General features: G+C 38.5%; 1 protein-coding gene across 1 annotated transcript in view; it reads right to left on the minus strand.

Moving 5' to 3' along the window:
• LOC110439952 (transmembrane protein 236-like) overlaps positions 1 to 18,796 on the minus strand; it is a 51,259-nt gene that overhangs the window by 31,763 nt on the left and 700 nt on the right. The window contains 1 exon segment of the mRNA NM_001440793.1: positions 18,537 to 18,609. Coding sequence (NP_001427722.1) covers positions 18,537 to 18,609 — 73 coding nt within the window.

Consider the following 18,796-nt stretch of genomic DNA (forward strand, 5'->3'; position numbering starts at 1 on the left):
ACCCTAAACTAGATTTGTCTTGTTTTATGATTCTTCACCCAGTTACATTGGTGGAGAATGCGGGCAAAAGAGTAAAGAATCACCCCCACTCATCATTGAACTATAAAAATTAAAAATAAAAGAATATTTTTCTTCCAGGCAAGTTCTACTTCCCTCTGCAGGATGGATGATCTTCTCCAGTGGCTCACTGAGGTCAGCATCCACCAGCAGCAAGTGGCCAAGCATCTGGCTGCTCGTCAGGACCAGATGGAGCAAGAGCTATCCAGTGCCTGGCCAACAATCAGCGTGTTTCGCTACTTGTGCCTAAGCTCCTTGTGCCCAAGCTATTTTACCCCTGCCAAAGCTAACTCCTCATGATGACACTGAATTCTAGTTACAAATGTTGGAAACCACAGCTAAAAATGAAGAATGGAATGTTGATGACTGGCTGCAGGTCGTGCCCCCGATGTTGACTGGTGAGGCTCAGCGCACCTTCTTTTTTCTCCACGCTGGTCCAATTACAACCTATAAGGACCTGAAACAGGAAATCCTTGACCATATACTGTAGGACTGTCATCCAATTGTGTTGCCCATGAGTCTTTTGAGTGGACATATAATCTGCCAGCCTGCACCCAAAGCGGTGTGACGAGCATCCCAAGGAGCTATCAGCTTCATCTTGGAGAGGAACAAGGAACACCTAAGTCCCCTCATTCCCCACCAACTGCAACTCATCAAAGACCGGCCACATAGAGAGACCCAGAACAAGAGAAGCATTCAGATGAGACAGAGTAGTATTCTCCCTATATACAGTTCAAGTCAGAATTATTAGCCCTCCTGAATCATTAGCCTCCCTATTTATTTTTTTCCCCAATTCCTGTTTAATGGAGAGAAGATTGTTTCAACACATTTCTAAGCATAATAGTTTTAATAACTCATTTCTATTAACTGATTTATTTTATCTTTGCCATGATGACTAAATAATATTTGACTAGATGTTTTTTAAGACATTTCTATACAGCTTAAAGTGACATTTAAAGGCTTATCTAGGGTAATTAGGTTAACTAGGCAGGATTGGCTAATTAGGCAAGTTATTGTATAATGATGGTTTGTTCTGTAGACTATCAAAAAATATATATAGCTTAAAGGAGCTATTAATTTTGTCCCTAAAATAGCTGTTAAAAAAATGCTTTTATTCTAGCCGAAATAAAACAAGTAAGACTTTCTCCAGAAGAAAAAATATTATCAGACATACTGAGAAAATTTTCTTGCTCTGGTAAACATCATTTGGGAAATATATTTTTAAAAAAAAGGTAATTTCAAAGGGGGGCTAATAATTCTGACCAACTGTATATGACCTAATGAACCTAGTTAAGGGGCGAAGCAGTGGCGCAGTAGGTAGTGCTGTTGCCTCACAGCGCTGGGTCGCTGGTTCGACCCTCGGCTCAGTTGGTGTTTTTGTGTGGAGTTTGCATGTCCTCCCTGCGTTTGCATGGGTTTCCTCTGGGTGCTTCGGTTTCCCCACAGTCCAAAGATATGTGGTAAAGGTGAATTGGGTAGGCTAAATTGTCCGTAGTATATGTGTGTGTGTGTGTGGATGTTTCCCATAGATGGGTTGCAGCTGGAAGGGCATCTGCTGCGTAAAAACGTGCTGGATAAGTTGGCGGTTCATTCCGCTGTGGTTGCCCTGGATTAATAAAGGGACTAAGCTGACAAGTGAATGAATAAATGAATGAACCTAGTTAGGCTCTTAAATGTCACTTTAAGCAGTAAAAGTGTCTTGAAAATTATCTAGTGAAATATTATTTTATGCCATCATGGCAAAGATAAAAGAAATCAGTCATTTGAAATTAGTTATTAAAACTATTATGCTTAGAAATGTGTTGAAACAATCTTCTCTCCATTAAACAGAAATTGGGGAAAAATAAAACAGCGAGGATGTCTTAATTCTGTCTTAAACTGTGTGTGTGTGTGTATATATATATATATATATATATATCAAGCACCACTTTGTTTGGTCATTTAGAACTGGCTCTGGGGGTTAAACCATCATGATATCAGAGAACCAATTGATTTGACTATTTTGACCAATAATTTGTGCGCAGATGTTCAGAAACTCTGTACAAAATGTGGTGAATTATTTAATCACCTGGCGATGCGGTGGCGCAGCAGGTAATGCTGTCACCTCACAGCAAGAAGGTCATTGGTTCGAGCCTCGGCTGGGTCAGTTGGCATTTCTGTGTGAAGTTTACGTGGGTTTTCCTCCGGGTGCTCTGGTTTCCCCCACAGTCCAAAGACATGCAGTACAGGTGAATTGGGTGAGCTAAATTGTCTTTAGTGTATGAGTGTGAATGAGTGTGTATGGATGTTTCCAAGAGATGGGTTGCTGGCGAATAAATTGGCGGTTCATTCCGCTGTGGCTACCCTGGAGTGATAAAGGGACTAAGTCGGAAAAAAATGAATGAATGAATGAATGAATGAATGAATGAATGAATGAATGAATGAATCCCCTAAAAATGGGTCTTTACAGGATTTGCAGCGAGAAAATTTAACTAATTGCCTCACAAGACTTTTTTATCAATAAATCATATAGAAACCTATCAGTGGCAAGTGGTGACAACATTGATAATAATATAATGATAGTAATAATGACAGTAAAAAAGGACAACAGTAATAATAACTATGACAACAATAATGTGTGTGTGTGTGTGCTTATGCATGCACATATATTCTAGAGCTCTGATCCTCTTCCTCAGTCACATCTTTACCCACAAAACAAAAGAACATATGTCAAACTCAGAGTCTGTAAATGTTACACTTTTTTTTGAAAGGCATGGCATTTTAAGCTTGCAGGGGTTTTCATTTTGTATGCAAAGGGGACCCTAATAAAGTAGTATGTTAGAACAAAATGTGACAGTTTCCCCAGTTTGCCAACGAACCAGTAGCACAACTGTGCAAGGCACAAGTAATGATACAAGAAAGACTATAAAGTCCCCCTGTGGATGAACAAGTTAACCAGTAGCAAATGATGGCAGATGTAATAAAGGAGTGAAAAAAAATTCTTAAAGAGATTATGTGAATGCCAACAGCTCTCCCCCCATAGCCCTAAATTTGCCCCATACCATACTCGCGTAAATCAGTGACAGACTGCTTGATAATTTCACATGGTGAAATATCTTGTGAGTTTGTAACTATTTTACATCAAATGTTACAAGAAGAATACTGTTCTTAAGAGTAGTTTTTATTTAACTAATGTATTGCAAATGTCATTAGCTTTCATTTAGTACCAGACATTATACATTTTAAACATACAAGATTTCATCTGCAATTCTAAAATGTTCATCTGGAAATTACAACTTGAGCCTATTAGCACAATGCTCAAACCACACAGCTTGAAGATAAACATCAAATCTACAAACTTTCTGGAATAAAAGTTTACTAACAAGAGTGGAATTATTGACTAAACAATCCTCCTTCTACCAGCTGCTTACATTCCTGAAACAAGACAATACAGACAGCAGAAAATGATTCTGGTTCGGATTGATTCAGAATCTCATTGCTGCACATGCTACCACAGACTTCTACAAAAGGTTGCAGTTCTTAAAAACAAAGTTACTTGCTATCTGACCAGAACTGACGGATCACACAGGACCGCTTCTTTGAGGACCCTCACAGCATACAGCTGGTAATTCCTGTAGATCTACTCCAGCTACTGTTTTGAGCACAGAAAAACAGAATGAAACAGATGAAAATGAGCATGATAACCAATGGCATAAACAAGGTGCGAGACCAAAGTGTACTCTCATGTCAGATCTCAAAGATCATACGCTGATGCATTAGCGTCATCTACCCCAAGAACAGCTCTGACTCAAATACAGCTTTAGAACAGATATGAAGTCTTGAGTAATATGGGTGAAGAATCCTCAAATGCAATTAGACAGATAGCAAATGACTCAGCAGCTAATTCTGCATGGAATGGAGGCTCAAGGCCAACTAGGCACTCTGCACCGATCACACCAGAGATAAGAACACTGATTGTAGGAGATTCAATAATAAGGAATTTTAGGAGCAGAGCTGGAATGTCATACTGCTTCCCTCAAGCAACAGTTTTTGATAGAAAATTTTTAAGAAGCACAAGACTGCTAAAAGGATTGTCATTCATGTGGGCAAGCATGATATTCAGAAGGAGCTGTCAAAACTGCTCAAGAGAGATTTCTGTGAGCTCTTAGGCCCCGTTTACACTGGTGCGTTTTAGTTTGAAAATGGCGTTTTAGATCAAAAACGATCCGCCTCCACACTCACGCTTCACCTAGCATTTCTGAACATATCTCCGTCCACACTATCCCACAAAAACGTATATCACATGACCATTCGCGCACTTTGGACATGCGCATTCTAGCAAATATGCAGCTGCTGTAATAAAAAAGGCAGAGTTTAACAGCACAATGGCGCCTAAAATAGACAAAAGTGCAAACAACAGTCCCATTTCTGTTTCCATGTTGTTGTTTACAGTGAAGGCTGGTCTTCTGGTATAATCATGTGATAGGGGCTTGATGAATAAGGAAAGGATACGCAATGACACAAAACCCCCAATCAGCTGGCGAATCTCGGCAGCCCCGCCTCCGATTTCAGATGTCTCCATTTTCCTTCATCCACACTGAGAGAGAGCAGCAGCATTTTAGAATGAAAACGGGCTCTCCAGGATTTCCAAAACGCTCCGTTGTCGGCGCTCGAAAACTCGTAGTGTGGACGGATGGTGTAACCGTAGCAAAACTTATGCGTTTTCAAACTAAAATGCATTAATGTAAACGGGGCCTTAGAAACAGTCAAAAGATTGAAAATTCACTGTTCATCATTGGACCACTCCCATCAAAAGGGACAAATATGTTTTCACAGCTTCTTGGCCTAAATGCATGGCTGCAAAAAGCATGTAACAGTAAAGGATTGACAAATTCAATATCTTATGGAATCAAAGACAACGGTTTACATTCGACAGCCTCCATCCAAACAAACAAAGTGCTAAAGGACAATGTCTATTTTTTTCCTTCACTGAACTCAACCCAAATGACACACACATCCCTATTAATGTCCAACTGACCACAGGACTTCAAATCAGCTCCTGAGTGGACTTGGGGCTGTCGCATCTCACAAGGACAGTGATAATGCTGCGCAGCCACAACGACTACTCTAGGACACACTGCCGCCTGCACTCAGCACACTGAGCTCAACACAGATCACATGTGATCACACCACAGAGACGTCTGAACAGCATCAAGTTTCAGCACTTATCGATGATCTTCAGGAAAATAGCCAGGACAATATATTTCAGCAGTTAAAAACTTCAGAGCCACACTCTCATTGTCACCTTGCTCTCTTAAATTTTGGAAGATGGAATAACTGGTGTTTGCTTCAACTTTCAAACTCCATTGCTGCAAGTCCCCAGTTATCAACCAAAAAGCGGCTTGCCCTACAACCACCTCTGAGCCCACCTGGAAGAGCCCACCGGCTCTTGCCACACCACCAGGGCTCAAACAAAGCCCCATCTTCAGCTGGTGAACAAAACAACTGTCATTGATGTGGGTTAGGTGCCTGCTTAGATAACAGTATCTCAATCAAATGTTTACAGAACAAGCGGGAGCCCAGTGTGCCTGTAGCTTTCTCTACCCATATATGTGTTGTGTTACATGACAGCAAATCAAACGCCTCTTCAAATCATAGAGCAAATATTTCAAATCTAGAGTCTATCAAATGTAGATCTGAGACTACTGTAGGAAAAATAGATAAAACTGTTAAGTTAACACTTTTAAACACTTAACAGCAAGTCACTTCTAGTCAATGATTTTATCAACACAAATTTTTATGCTTTCAAGTGAAACTTGGCTAGATGACAGGTGTGGTGCAGCAGTCCTGAATGAGGCTATTTGCTATTGCTGGGGATTTGAATATTTACATTGATAATCCAGAAATCAATACTGTAAATTAACTTGTGACTATTTTAACACTTTTGAGCTGACTCAGCATGGCAACATACACAGAGTTTCTTTTCAAACCTTATAAACAGCAACTTAAATAACACACACTCTGTGCAATGGTAGAGAGACTCACATGTATGTCTGACTTCATGGCAACTGATGGTAAAAATCTTAGAAGAGATCTTAGAGGAGATATATGTGAGATATATGTGCAAATTATGAAAACATCAACCTACAGTCTTGACATGTTCCCCACGTCATTCTTCAAAACAGTGATCAACTGCTTAGAAATGGATCTCCTAAAAGTGGTAAATGCTTCACTTCTTTCAGGGACTTTCACAAACTCACTTAAAACTGCCATTGTTAAACTCTTGCAAAAAAAAGCAAACTGGATGACACCCTATTTAGCAATTACAGGCCTATTTCAAATCTTTCTTTCATTGGCAAAATTATTAAAATTGTTGTTTTAAGCCAGGTTAACAAGTTCTTAAGCTCCAAGAGATGTTTAGACAATTTCCTATTTGGTTTCAGAGCACATCATAGTACAGATGATATCCGGCTAAATACAGATTCTGGCAAACAAACAGTACTGGTATTACTTGGTCTTAGTGCTGCATTTAACACTGTCGATCATAGCATACTTCTTGATAGGCTGGAAAACTGGGTTGAGCTATCTGGGATGGTCCTCAAATGGTTCAGATCTTTTCTTGAAGGGAGAGGTTACTATGTCAGTAAAAATTCATTGCATTTGGGAACAGAGATGTTATTCTCAAGATGAATGCGTACCTTGGCTCTAAGGGTCAAACAACAAAAAATAAGGTCAAGAATCTTGGTGTGATTCTGGAGTCAGATATGAGTTTCAGTAGTCATGTCAAAACTAACTAAATCAGCATACTATCATCTCAAAAACATTGTGAGAATTAGATGCTTAGTACTCAGTGAAGACTTAAGAGAAACTTGTTCATGTTTTGCAGCTCATCCAGACTGCTGCAGCCAGGACCAGAACCAGAAAATCAGAGAACATCACACCTGTCCTCAGGTCTTTACACTGGCTCCCAGTTACATTCAAAATAGTTTTTAAAGTATGTAATGTACAGTCTGGAGATAAAATTCTGTATTGATTTTGTGACTTTAACTCGCTCTCTGTCCGAGCTTCAAAGGAATCCCTTTCCCCCCTTCCTCCTGAGACACACACACACATACAAGGACACAAACACAAGGGTTCCGACATTAAAATACACTCAGAACTCCTGAATCAGCCTAAAAACAAATGTTATGTGTTTGTAAACTTTGTATTTCATTTCTGACTTTTCTTTCATATATATATATATATATATATATATATATATATATATATATATATATATATATATATATATATATATATATATATATATATCTGTATGCCCTTTTTAAGACACTAGACAACAAGCTAAGAATGGCTGAATCATGTTTACGTATTCTTAAAGTGTCATGTCGGGTATCATTCTGTTGCGTACACAATCCTACAGCTCATGATCTAGGAGGCATGATCATAATTTATATGGCTTACATTCTTTAATGATCTATGTTAATGTCTCTTCTTATGCTTTCAGGCGGACCCTTATTTTGCATATTAGCGGTCCAGAGACAAAGAAAATCTCCCGCTCAAATTTTGCCAGGAAACCATTGGTCAGTCAATAGAAAATGGGTGTGACTTGCCACCACAGTTAAAACCCATTTGTGCCCACAGATCTGCACAGAAAGGTCCGAAAGAAACTCTTCAAGAGGTGCCCCACTTGAGGGAGCAAACCGCATTTCTGTACCTGCGTGACACGCTCGAGTCCACATTTGTCTTATTTTACCAGCAAAGTAAACTCAGTTTAAAGTTTGCACCTCACGTACCCTTCAACCTGCATCGCAAGTTCCACACCTCCAGAAAGGACATCAAAGGACTCCATCCTCCAGCGCAGCAGAGAAACTCGCACAAAGCGAGACAGAAATACCCACTAAATCCACGTATTTAATTATGCGTTAAGTTAACTGAATAGTTAACTGAGTGTGGAACTGAGGTAGATGAGGTATATTTGCCATTCTTTTATCTAATCTCTTCATTTCCTCGCTAGTTTTCTTTTTGTTTGTTATATGTCAGACTAGTCAATAAATCCCATTATAATCACGTTGGACTGTTTTTTGCTTGCCTCACAGAGAAAGTCACTTAAACAATCAATTTCTTGCTACAAGCTGTTATTAAGTTTTTCAAAACGTACAAATGATTAATCTACTTCACAAGGAGTAGTTATAATTCCCTTTCTGAATAAATGGATCATTACAGAGTCCGCTCGGACGAGCGGGTGAGGTCTGGTTATATTTATTTGGTAAAATTAACAGTAAGTTAATTCGTAATATTAGTAATTAATAATAACTCGCTAATTTTGATCATTATTATTAATAAACTGAGCTAATTTTACTACAAGTTTCATTACTTGTCTCTAACAGATCACGCAGAACTTTAGGATCATATGAATTAGAAACTCCAAGAGTTCAGTGAAAGTTTGCTTAAACATGTTTCTTTTATTCCTGTTAATGTAAAGCACTTATAAATAAACTTGCCTTGCCTTAAAAACACATTAATTAACTTGGTTGCAATAAACAAACAGAATATACAAGGAAAGCTGAGATACTAGTATTCAAAGATACTTCTACCTTTATGGATAGATTTTTACATGGAGTTGGAGTTATAGTTTACATGTGTTTTGTGGACCACGATCATGTCCCTTGTGGCATTCTCTGGAGGGTGCTCTGGGAGTATGGGGTCAGGGGCGTTGTGTTAGGGGCTGTCTCGTCCCTGTATGAACAGAGTAGGAGTTTGGTTCGCATTGCCGGCAACAAGTCAGTTTACATGTGTTTTGTGGATTTGGAGAAGGCATTCGACCATGTCCCTTGTGGCATTCTCTGGAGGGTGCTCTGGGAGTATAGGGTCAGGGGCGTTTTGTTAGGGGCTGTCTCGTCCCTGTATGAACAAAGTAGGAGTTTGGTTCCCATTGCCGGCAACAAGTCAAACTTGTTTCCAGTGCATTACAGGCTCTGGCCAGGGCTGCCCTTTGTTACCAATTCAGTTCATAATTTTTTATGGACAGAATTTCAAAGTGCAGCCTAGGGGTGGAGAGGATCCGGTTCAGGGACCACTGGATTACATCTCTGTTATTTGCAGACAATGTTGTCCTGTTGGCCTCATCAAACATGGACTTCAGCGTGCACTGGGCTGGTTTGCTGCCAAGTGTGACGCGGCTGGCAGGAGAATCAGCACCTACAAGTCCAAGGCCATGGTGCTCCACTGGAAAAAGGTGTTTTGCCATCTCCAGGTTGGAGGAAAGTCTTTACCCCAGGTGGAGGAGTTCAAGTATCTTGGGGTTTTGTTCACGAAGGAAGAATGGAACGTAAGGTTGACAGGCGGATTGGGTCATGACCCAAAGGACAAGATCTTGAATACTGGGAGCAGCCAAAATGAGTTTCCTTTGCAGGGTGGCAGGGTGCACCCTTATAGATAGGGTGAGGAGCTCTGTCACCCGGGAAGAGGTCTGAGTTGAGCTGCTGCTCCTTCACATTGAGAGAAGTCAGCCGAGGTGGCTCGGGCACATCTGTGATTATCCAGGCATGTCCCAATGGGAGGAGGCCTCAGGGAAGACCCAGGACACGCTGGAGGGACTATGTCACTCAGCTGGCCTGGGAACGCCTCAGGATCCGTCCAGAGGAGCTGGACAAAGTGTCAGGGAGAGGGCAGTGTGGAGTTCTCTCCTAAGACTGCTGCTCCCGCGACCCAGCCCCGGATGAGCAGATGAAAATGACATGACATGATATTCAGTTTTATGTTTCATAATGTCACTTCTTTTTTACCGAATAGCCAATCTTGTCCCACTCTTATTAAAGCAGATTTGGACTTGAGAGAGACAGAACTGAGAGTGTGTCTGTGAGGTGATAATCACTGTCCTGTCTTTATTAAACTGCAGACATGAAATTCTTTGTGGTGAGAGACAAAGTCAATACATCAATACATGCCGTTGCCAAAAGGTTTACTGTGTCTACCAGAACTGTCTCAAGAGCATAGCAGAGATTCCAGGAGACACGCAGTTACTCTGGAAGAACTAGACAGGGCTGTAGAAGATCCTTAACCCATTAGCAGAGTGACCACTTCCAGAGCCCTACAACAGGGGTGGCCAACCCTGTTCCTGGAGAGCCACCTTCCTGCAGATTTCAGTTGCTACCCAAATCAAACACACCTGAACCAATTAATTAGGACCTGAACACCACGTGATAATTACAGGCAGGTGTGTTTGATATGGGTTGCAAAAAAAAAAAAAATCTGAAACAGGCATCATGAGGGTGGCCTAATGTCAAACATTTTCTAGCAGGCCCTTTGCTAACTTTCTGGCACCATAGAGATTGAAATGCATTTGCCATTGAACATCAGAATTGGCTGGTCCGTAACTGGCACCCTGTACTTTCACAGATAAAAGCAGGTTCATGCTGAGAATGTAGACGTAAAAAAAAGTGTCAAAGTGTTCCTATAATTTTTGAGCAGTGTATAACAAAAAGAGAACAGAAATACTATTTAAGTGAGTATGACAAAAAAAGTGTATTAAAATAATTATTAAGTATAATAAGTGTGTTTTAAGCTCCAGGTGCAATTTAAACCAGCAGTGCATACATTAAAAGAAAAAATAGAGAAATCTTAGCAAAATCTTCTGAGAAATAAGTGACACTTCTGTCTTTCTGACACTTCTGTCTTTTATGAACTGTACTCTTTACACAGAACAAGTGGACTTTTGCCCTGTTCCTAGAGGACTTTTTATCTGATTTTCACTACACCTGCTATGGGTATCTAGATTGTGTTGCACTATTTAGGAGCATATCCACTAAACCCAAACAAAAGACCTGGTTAAATTACACCCCCATGCCCTTAGATGGCACTGTATTCAGGGAGAGTGCAGGTCCAAAAGAAACTACAAGAAATGACAAGTTTCAGTGGGTATATTAGGGGCAGCCTTTCTGATTACAACAATGCGGTAAAAGTAGCCAAATGCCATGATTTCATTCATTAATTTTCTTGTCGGCTTATTAATCCGGGGTCACCACAGCAGAATGAAACGCCAACTTATACAGCACATTTTTATGCAGCGGCTGCCCTTCCAGCCACAACCCATCTCTGGGAAACATTCGCACACACACACACACACACACACACACACACACACACACACACAGACTCATACACTACCGACAATTTAGCCAACCCAATTCATCTGTACCACATGTCTTTGGACTGTGGGGGAAATCAGAGCACCTGGACTGTGGGGCAAACTGGAGCACCCGGGGGAAACCCATGCGAGTGCAGGGAGAACATGCAAACTCCACATAGAAATGCCAACTGACCCAGCCGAGGCTCAAACTTGCGACCCAGCGACCTTCTTGCTGTGAGGCGACAGTACTACCTACTGCGCCACTGCGTCGCCATGCTATTATTTGTAAAATGTTATTTCATCCAGCAGTAATCATCCTAGGGTGTTATTTAATACAATCAAGTCTGTTATAAACACTTGTAACACTGTTTTAGAACATGTGTCAGAATCAACCTGTGGAGAGTTCCTCCTTTATTTTGTTAAGAAGGTGACATCTGTCAGGCCACTGACAGTACTTTTAATTATTCTGAAAGATGTTCTCCCTCTCAGCCCTTAACTGTGTTTAAACCAGTGTCCCTGTCTCTCCTTTCATAGGTGTTCCAGCAGTTGATACCAACAAACTGTCCATTAAACATTATTCTATCTAGGGTGCTTAAACAGGTTTTTAGCATGTTAGGATCATTATGTTATTTGACTACAGTACCACTGCACTTTCTGTTGGAGTTAGCCAAGCTTGTCTTCATCATCTAAAACTTGTACAAAATGCTGTTGCTCACATGTTAAAACAGTTGGAAACATGAATACAATACACTCATTCTCTACTCCCTCCACTGGCTCCCTGTTAAAGTTTAGCTTTTAAACTTTTGACGTTTATTTTTAAGGCAGTCAGTGGCCTTGCACCATCTTTATTTATGTGAAATTTTGCATGTTCACCAACCCAGCAAAAGCCTGCAATCTGCTGGCCATCTTCTACTAGATGTCACATGGTTAAGGTAAAAGCAGTGAGGCTTGGAGGCATCTGGGATGGACCTCCAAAGCATAGTGGAAACATGTACTGTGATCAGATAAATCAGTATTTTGGTTATTTTTGTGAGAAAAGGATGCCTTGTCCTCAGGACCAAAGAAGTTAAGGATCCTCCAGACTGTTACCAGTAACAAGTCCAAAATCCAGGATCTGTCATGATATGGTGTTACGTCAGTGCCCTTGGCAAAGGTAACTTGCATATGATGGCACCATTAATGCTAAAAAGTAGGTATAGATTTTACAGCGCAAGATGGAGTCTTATTATCGACAACTGAAGGCAAAACCACATTCTGCACACATTACAAAGTCCTGGTTATGGAGCAAAATGATACAAGTTCTTGACTGGCCAACCAGCAGTCCTGATCCGTCTGCAATAGGGAATGTATGGAGCATTTTAAAATGCAATTGCAATAATGAAGACCCCGTTCTTTTGCCCAACTTAAGACTTGTTTGCAGGAAGAATGGGACAGAAATACATCTGAAACACTTCATCACTTGGTGTCTTCAATCCATAAATGTCTTTTAAGTGTTGTGAAAATGGCAGCATTACAAAGTGGTGAATGTTTTACTGTTTCGCCTTTTTATAATGTGCTGCAGCAAAATTAGAATATGTGTTTATTTTAAAGGAACAAAAAAACTATAATAGTCATGAGGAACACATTAATTAATATTTGTTGCATTGTTTGCTACAAATACCACTCAAAGTAAATTTAGAAATCACTACTTCTTCTGTTTAAGAAAACCACAACTGAAACCACATGTTTTCAGGTCCTTCATCTCCCTGTACTCATAGATTTTTTACATTTATTTTGTTTTTATGTCCCGCCAAATCTCACATTTTGTCTGTCAGTTTTTCTTCCTTCTATTAAGGAAGTTTTCCTTTCACAATGCTTCAGTCATTTTTTCCACAGTCTTTTCCAGCTCTTGCCATCAGGAAGTAGGTTTCAGAGTATTAGAGCCCACTTGGCTATACTGTAGCTATATTGGAGCTTGGCTTTATTGGAGTTTTAACTCCAATCATCTTACTCCCTCTGACTCTTTCATCTCTATAAGACTCTTTCATCTTTCTGAGACTTTAACACTCGTACATATCTCTCACAATTTAACAGACTCTTGCACCAATTTGGCATTTACAGCAGACACTTTCTTAAAATCACTCTATATCTCTATAAAAAATATTATGCATGTCTGTGTGTAAGTAGGCTTGACAAACCACCTGTAAAAACTCTCTCTCTTCTTATGTGTAAATGTACCACAAATCATGTTGCACTACTTGTTTTCATTAACCTTAAACATGAGACAATAAAGCAAAACCTAACTTGACTTGAGTGATTTGTTTGTATCCCTGAATTAAAATTAGATTTTCTTCATGATTTCATTTTTCTATGTTTCTTTTTTCATTTATTTGTATAATATTAAAATAATGTAATCTTTAATGTTTTGATAACAGGCAGCACAGTGGCTTAGTAGTCAGTGCTGTTGTCTCATAGCAAGAAGGTTGCTGGTTTCAGTCCTAGCTTGGCTTGGTGGCTTTTCTTTGTGGAGTTTGCATGTTCTCCTTGTGTACACATGAGTTTTCTTTAGATACTCTGGTTTCCTTCACAATCCAAGACATGTGGTACAGGTGAATTGGATAAACTAAATTGGCTGTAGTGTATGAGTATGTGTGTGAATGAGAAAGTGCATCCACCCCATAAAACATATGCAAGAGTAACTGGTGGTTAATTCCGCTGTGGTTACCCCTAATAAATCAGGGACTAAGCCAAAGAATAGGGAGTGTTTTAATAACTTCACGTTCATTTAATATGCTTTGATGTCTCGTGATGCATATATATATGCCTCGTCATCTGTTTTCAGTGACTTTTCTGTAATGTACTATAAAACATTGTAACCTGCACATTTTTTGGACAGTTGTTCAGATTATTTTGTGGTTTTCCTAAAGCAACATACTCTATATAAATGCAAAATTATTTTAGTGCCATATAACAATATGAAGGCTTAGTATTGAGTATTGAGTATATAAACTACACATTATGGAGAGATTATGACCTACTAACTATGCTCTGCCTTAAGAACATGTGAAGCAACCAAATTAACAACTTTAGTTGAGTTACAAAATAGCTAGTAGATACAAACCTCCAGTTTGGACTTTGAATACAAGGTGCAATCTGAAACTACTCATCTACTGGGATTTTTTTGCACAACCGTCTCTAGGGTTTACAGAGATTGGTCCGAAAAAGAGAAAATATTCAGTGAGCAGCAGTTATGTGGGCGTAAATGCCATGTTGATGCCAGAGGTCAGAGAAGAATAGCCAAACTGGTTCCAGATGATAGAAAGGCAACAGTAAATCAAATAACCACTTGTTACAACAAGGTATGCAGAAGAGCATCTCAGAACGGACAACAGGTGGAACCTTGAGGCGGATGGGTAACATCAGCAAAAGACTACTCCTGTCAGTTAAGAACAGTAAACTGAGGATACAATTTGCACAGGCTTATCAAAATTGGACAATAGATGATTGGAAAATCTTTATCTGGTCTAATTAGTTTCAATTTCTGTTGCAACATTCGAATAGTAGCATCAGAATTTGGCATCAACAACATGAAAGCATGGATCTATCCTGCTTTGTATCAACAGTTCAGGCTGCTGGTGGTGGTGTAATGGTATGGGAGATAATTTCTTGCCAAACTTTTAGTCCATTAGTACTAATTGAGCACCATGTCAACGCCGCAGCCTACCTGAGTATTGTTGCTGATCATGTCCATCCCTTTATGACTGTTATGTTTGTAAAACTGAAATGAAATGTCATAGAACTTATATACTTTTGATTGGTGTCCTTCACCTTTTCTGCTCACAACACTCACACTCACACTCACCAAAACTTGTGATCCAGTCTAACATTCACGTCGTCACACATTTTCCGAACACTTAAAGTGACCTGCGCTCTTTAATTATTATTTGTATAAATTAAAACATTACTCTTATTAAACTCAAGATAATGATTAACTAACTATGCAACAATGACCTCAGTGTAAACATCCTCTGATCTACTCTAAACATCTACTTTCAGCAGGATAACGCACCATGTCATAAAATGTGAATCATCTCAGACTGTTTTTTTTTAACATCACAATGTTCAAGTACTCAATGACACTGTACTCAAATGGCCTCTACAGTCCTCAGATCTCAGTCCAATAGAGGACCTTTGGGATGTGATGGAACAAGAGATCCGCATCATAGATGTGTAGCTGACAAATCTGCAGCAACTGTGTGATGTGATCATGTCAGTATGGACCAAAATCTCAAAGGAATTTTCCAGTACCTTGTTGAATCTATGCCATTAGGATTAAGGCAGTTCTGAAGGCAAAAAGGGGTGTACCTAATAAAGTGGCCGGTGAGTTTAAAAACCCTAACTGATGCAGAGAAGCTTTTTATTTCTGAAACAACCATGCCAGAAGACAAATCATGTGATTGTGGAAAATATGTAAATCTGTTTTAGAAAGGGGCGCAGCTGAACACTACTGATTTACAGAGAAATGCCACTAGCATGTGCACAAGCAGGAAGAATGAACATGAAGGAAGCGCCATTTTTAAATACACAGTAAAGACATTACTTCATAATAAAATATAATAGCGAGCCATGTCGACCTGTGCTTAAGCAAACCTTGTTGTCGTTTTGATGAACAGCCACAAAGCCAAGAAGAAGAGCAGAATCTGCCATGTCCTGCCATGTCTGCCGTGTCCTGTTGTTGTTTACGAGGCTGTGTAAAGCACGAGTGGTTTCACTCACTTTAGAGCAGGGGTTCCCAAACTTTTTCTTATGAAGGGCCAATAACCAAAATCGATTAAAGCTAGTGGGCCGAAGGTAAATAAAGTTGCCATGGATATATTCCTACTTTATTTATTTATGATTAAAAAATGTCTAGAAAATGTTGCTTTATATTAAATATTACAATATTTTTTTACATTTTAGAAATGAATTTATTACAGTAAAAACAATCTAATTTATAACAGAATTACAAGCGTTTTTGCCTGATTTGCTTGCTAATGCTTTTTGCATAATCTATCCATTGAGTGACATTATTTATATTTTTAAAAATCAGATTAATTTACAAACATTTAATTTAAACATTTCAATTTCAGTTTGCTTATTTATAGCTCAGCAAAAAATAAATAAATAAATAAATAAATTGTCAAATTAGAAATGATAATCTCTGTGTTAAAGGCATTTGCTCCAAGCCCCTACTCTCTCCATCATTCTCACTCTCCTCTCATATTAGATGGTGTGCCAAATCCACAGAGAAATGCCTCATGGCCCAGCCAGCCACCTACTTGATGTCAGACGACTGTGTGTGTGTGTGTGTGTGTGTGTGTGTGTGTGTGTGTGTGTGTGTGTGTGTGTGTGTGTGTGTGTGTGTGTGTGTGTGTGTGTGTGTGTGTGTGTGTGTGTGTGTGTGTGTGTGTGTGTGTGTGTGTGTGTGTGTGTGTGTGTGTGTGTGTGTGTGTGTGTGTGTGTGTGTGTGTGTGTGTGTGTGTTATGTTCTTTTTTTGTACCATTGATGTTCATAGAAGTTAAGGGCTCTCAGATTTGATCTAAAATATCTTAATTTGTCGATATCAAAATTTGACTAGGTCTTGCAAGCACCTAGCAACTTATCTGTATTTATTTTATTGCTGTTACTACCAGAGAGGAAAGAAGCGGTATAAACAGTGGAAACAGTTATCTTTTAGTGGTAATGAGTGACACCTGTGTGCAACACTCGTTACTGTGAACTTTCAGAAAGGCACAATATGTAAAAATACTTGCATTAAAATAGACCAAAAACACTAAAACACATATTTTTTATATGTATATTGTTTTCAACAATGGTTAAATTTGTCAGTCCATGTATTGCAGTCAATGATGTCATCTAATCGATAGAATATGACAAACCTACTAATCATATCATCAAGCAGGCGACTCAACCATTATCGTTTGCTGTGGCCATTGTCACTAAAAATAACTTAATAAAAGTAAATAAAGATAGCTTATAATATGATAGAAGGTTTTACAAATTAAAGTGATATGAGTATCAGTATTGTCATTATTTTAAAACGGCAAGAGATTATGACAAGCATACAGACAAAAGAGAAATGCTGATCCAGCATATTTTAGTAGACAAATAAGCACCTGTTTGGATGCCTTTATATGAAATTCTAATAATGATCTAGATAACTGCAATGTGCAGCTAAGGTTTCCTGTTATTCAGCAAGTTGTTGCGTATAGCAGTATAACAACTTCAGCACAGTCAAATGAATTTTTATGATTGTTACTTTCAACCATGTTAAGCAGCTCTGTGTTTTGCACTTGACAAATAAAGTGTGCTGTACGAGTTCAGCTTTAATTTGTCATCACTCTGCCCATTTTACTATAGTAAAATAATATTATGCTAATTTAAATGACCAAATAATATTGTTTATAAAACTTAAATTTATTACCTCTTCCATGAACATGATTTCTGCCTGAGTCCCGTCTGAAGGGTTTTCATAGGCTGTGGAGGTGAATACAACTCCCATGATTCCACAGTCCTCACTATGGCATTATCATGCTACATCTTTGGTATTGTTTTGATCAAGCAACCTTTATCAGCAAATCTTACATATTGTGCCTTTAATAATATTACATTTTTGTCTAAGCTATGCTTCGGTCAGTTGCTGTTTGCAGATAATATACAAATGAATAAGGACTGAATACCATCTGTCACAAAACAGTCTGTTTAAAGGCAAAAATGTTGAAGATTAGCTGAAGTTAATAACCATGAGGCACAAACTGTAAAGTACTGTAAAGGTTCACTGAAAAAAAATGTTGTCTGCAAAATTGGTGCAAACAATTTATTTGTGTTGAATTTAAGCAAACAAATTTAGTAATGTTTAATTTAATTTGTTTGTTTAAATTCAGCCCAAACAAATTGTTTACAACAACTTAACTTAAACTATTTTAGTAAATTCAAGAAATCATCTTTGAATATTTTTTTTCAGTGTTGTCTAAATGATAATACTGATTTATGTCAAATGAATTTTAGTGAGTTAATAGTTTATTTGCTAATGCTTTTGTATAGACACGCGCACACACACATACAGACACTTACAAACTTATGTTAACAAAATAAGATAAGCAACCTATAGTCATTATAGTACATAGAAAGATAACTCAAACCAGTGGTGAATTCAAAAGATCCTTCTTTTACCAAGGATCATAACATTTACCTTTTCTCCTTTAATCATTTTCAATAGTCAAATAAACATTTATGTACAATGTGTAAGCAACATGCATACATAAAATCAAGACAACAAAGGATAAAAATGCGGCTGTTTTTTAATACTCAACACTGTAAATTTAAATCAATTCTTTTCCATGAATTTACCTCAGAGCTGGCTATAAGAAAGGCAAAACAGGGCAATGTTGAAAGAAGCACATAGGCCAAAGCAACAGGTCTCCTAAAAGGAAAAAAAAGGTATGCTAAGCTTTCATATTGAAATTTCATTTAATTAATAACAAATTAATCCCAGAACAGTTATTAGATCCAGAATACTAATTATTCATTTAAATGTGGCTGTTTTTTTTTTACAAATGACAGCTGATGATCATTGGCTAAAATTAACCATTTAAGTTTAATTAACATAT

Source organism: Danio rerio, chromosome 7 (genome assembly GCF_052040795.2).
Source record: "Danio rerio strain M-AB ecotype USA chromosome 7, GRCz13ab, whole genome shotgun sequence".
Classification (NCBI taxonomy): domain Eukaryota; kingdom Metazoa; phylum Chordata; class Actinopteri; order Cypriniformes; family Danionidae; genus Danio; species Danio rerio.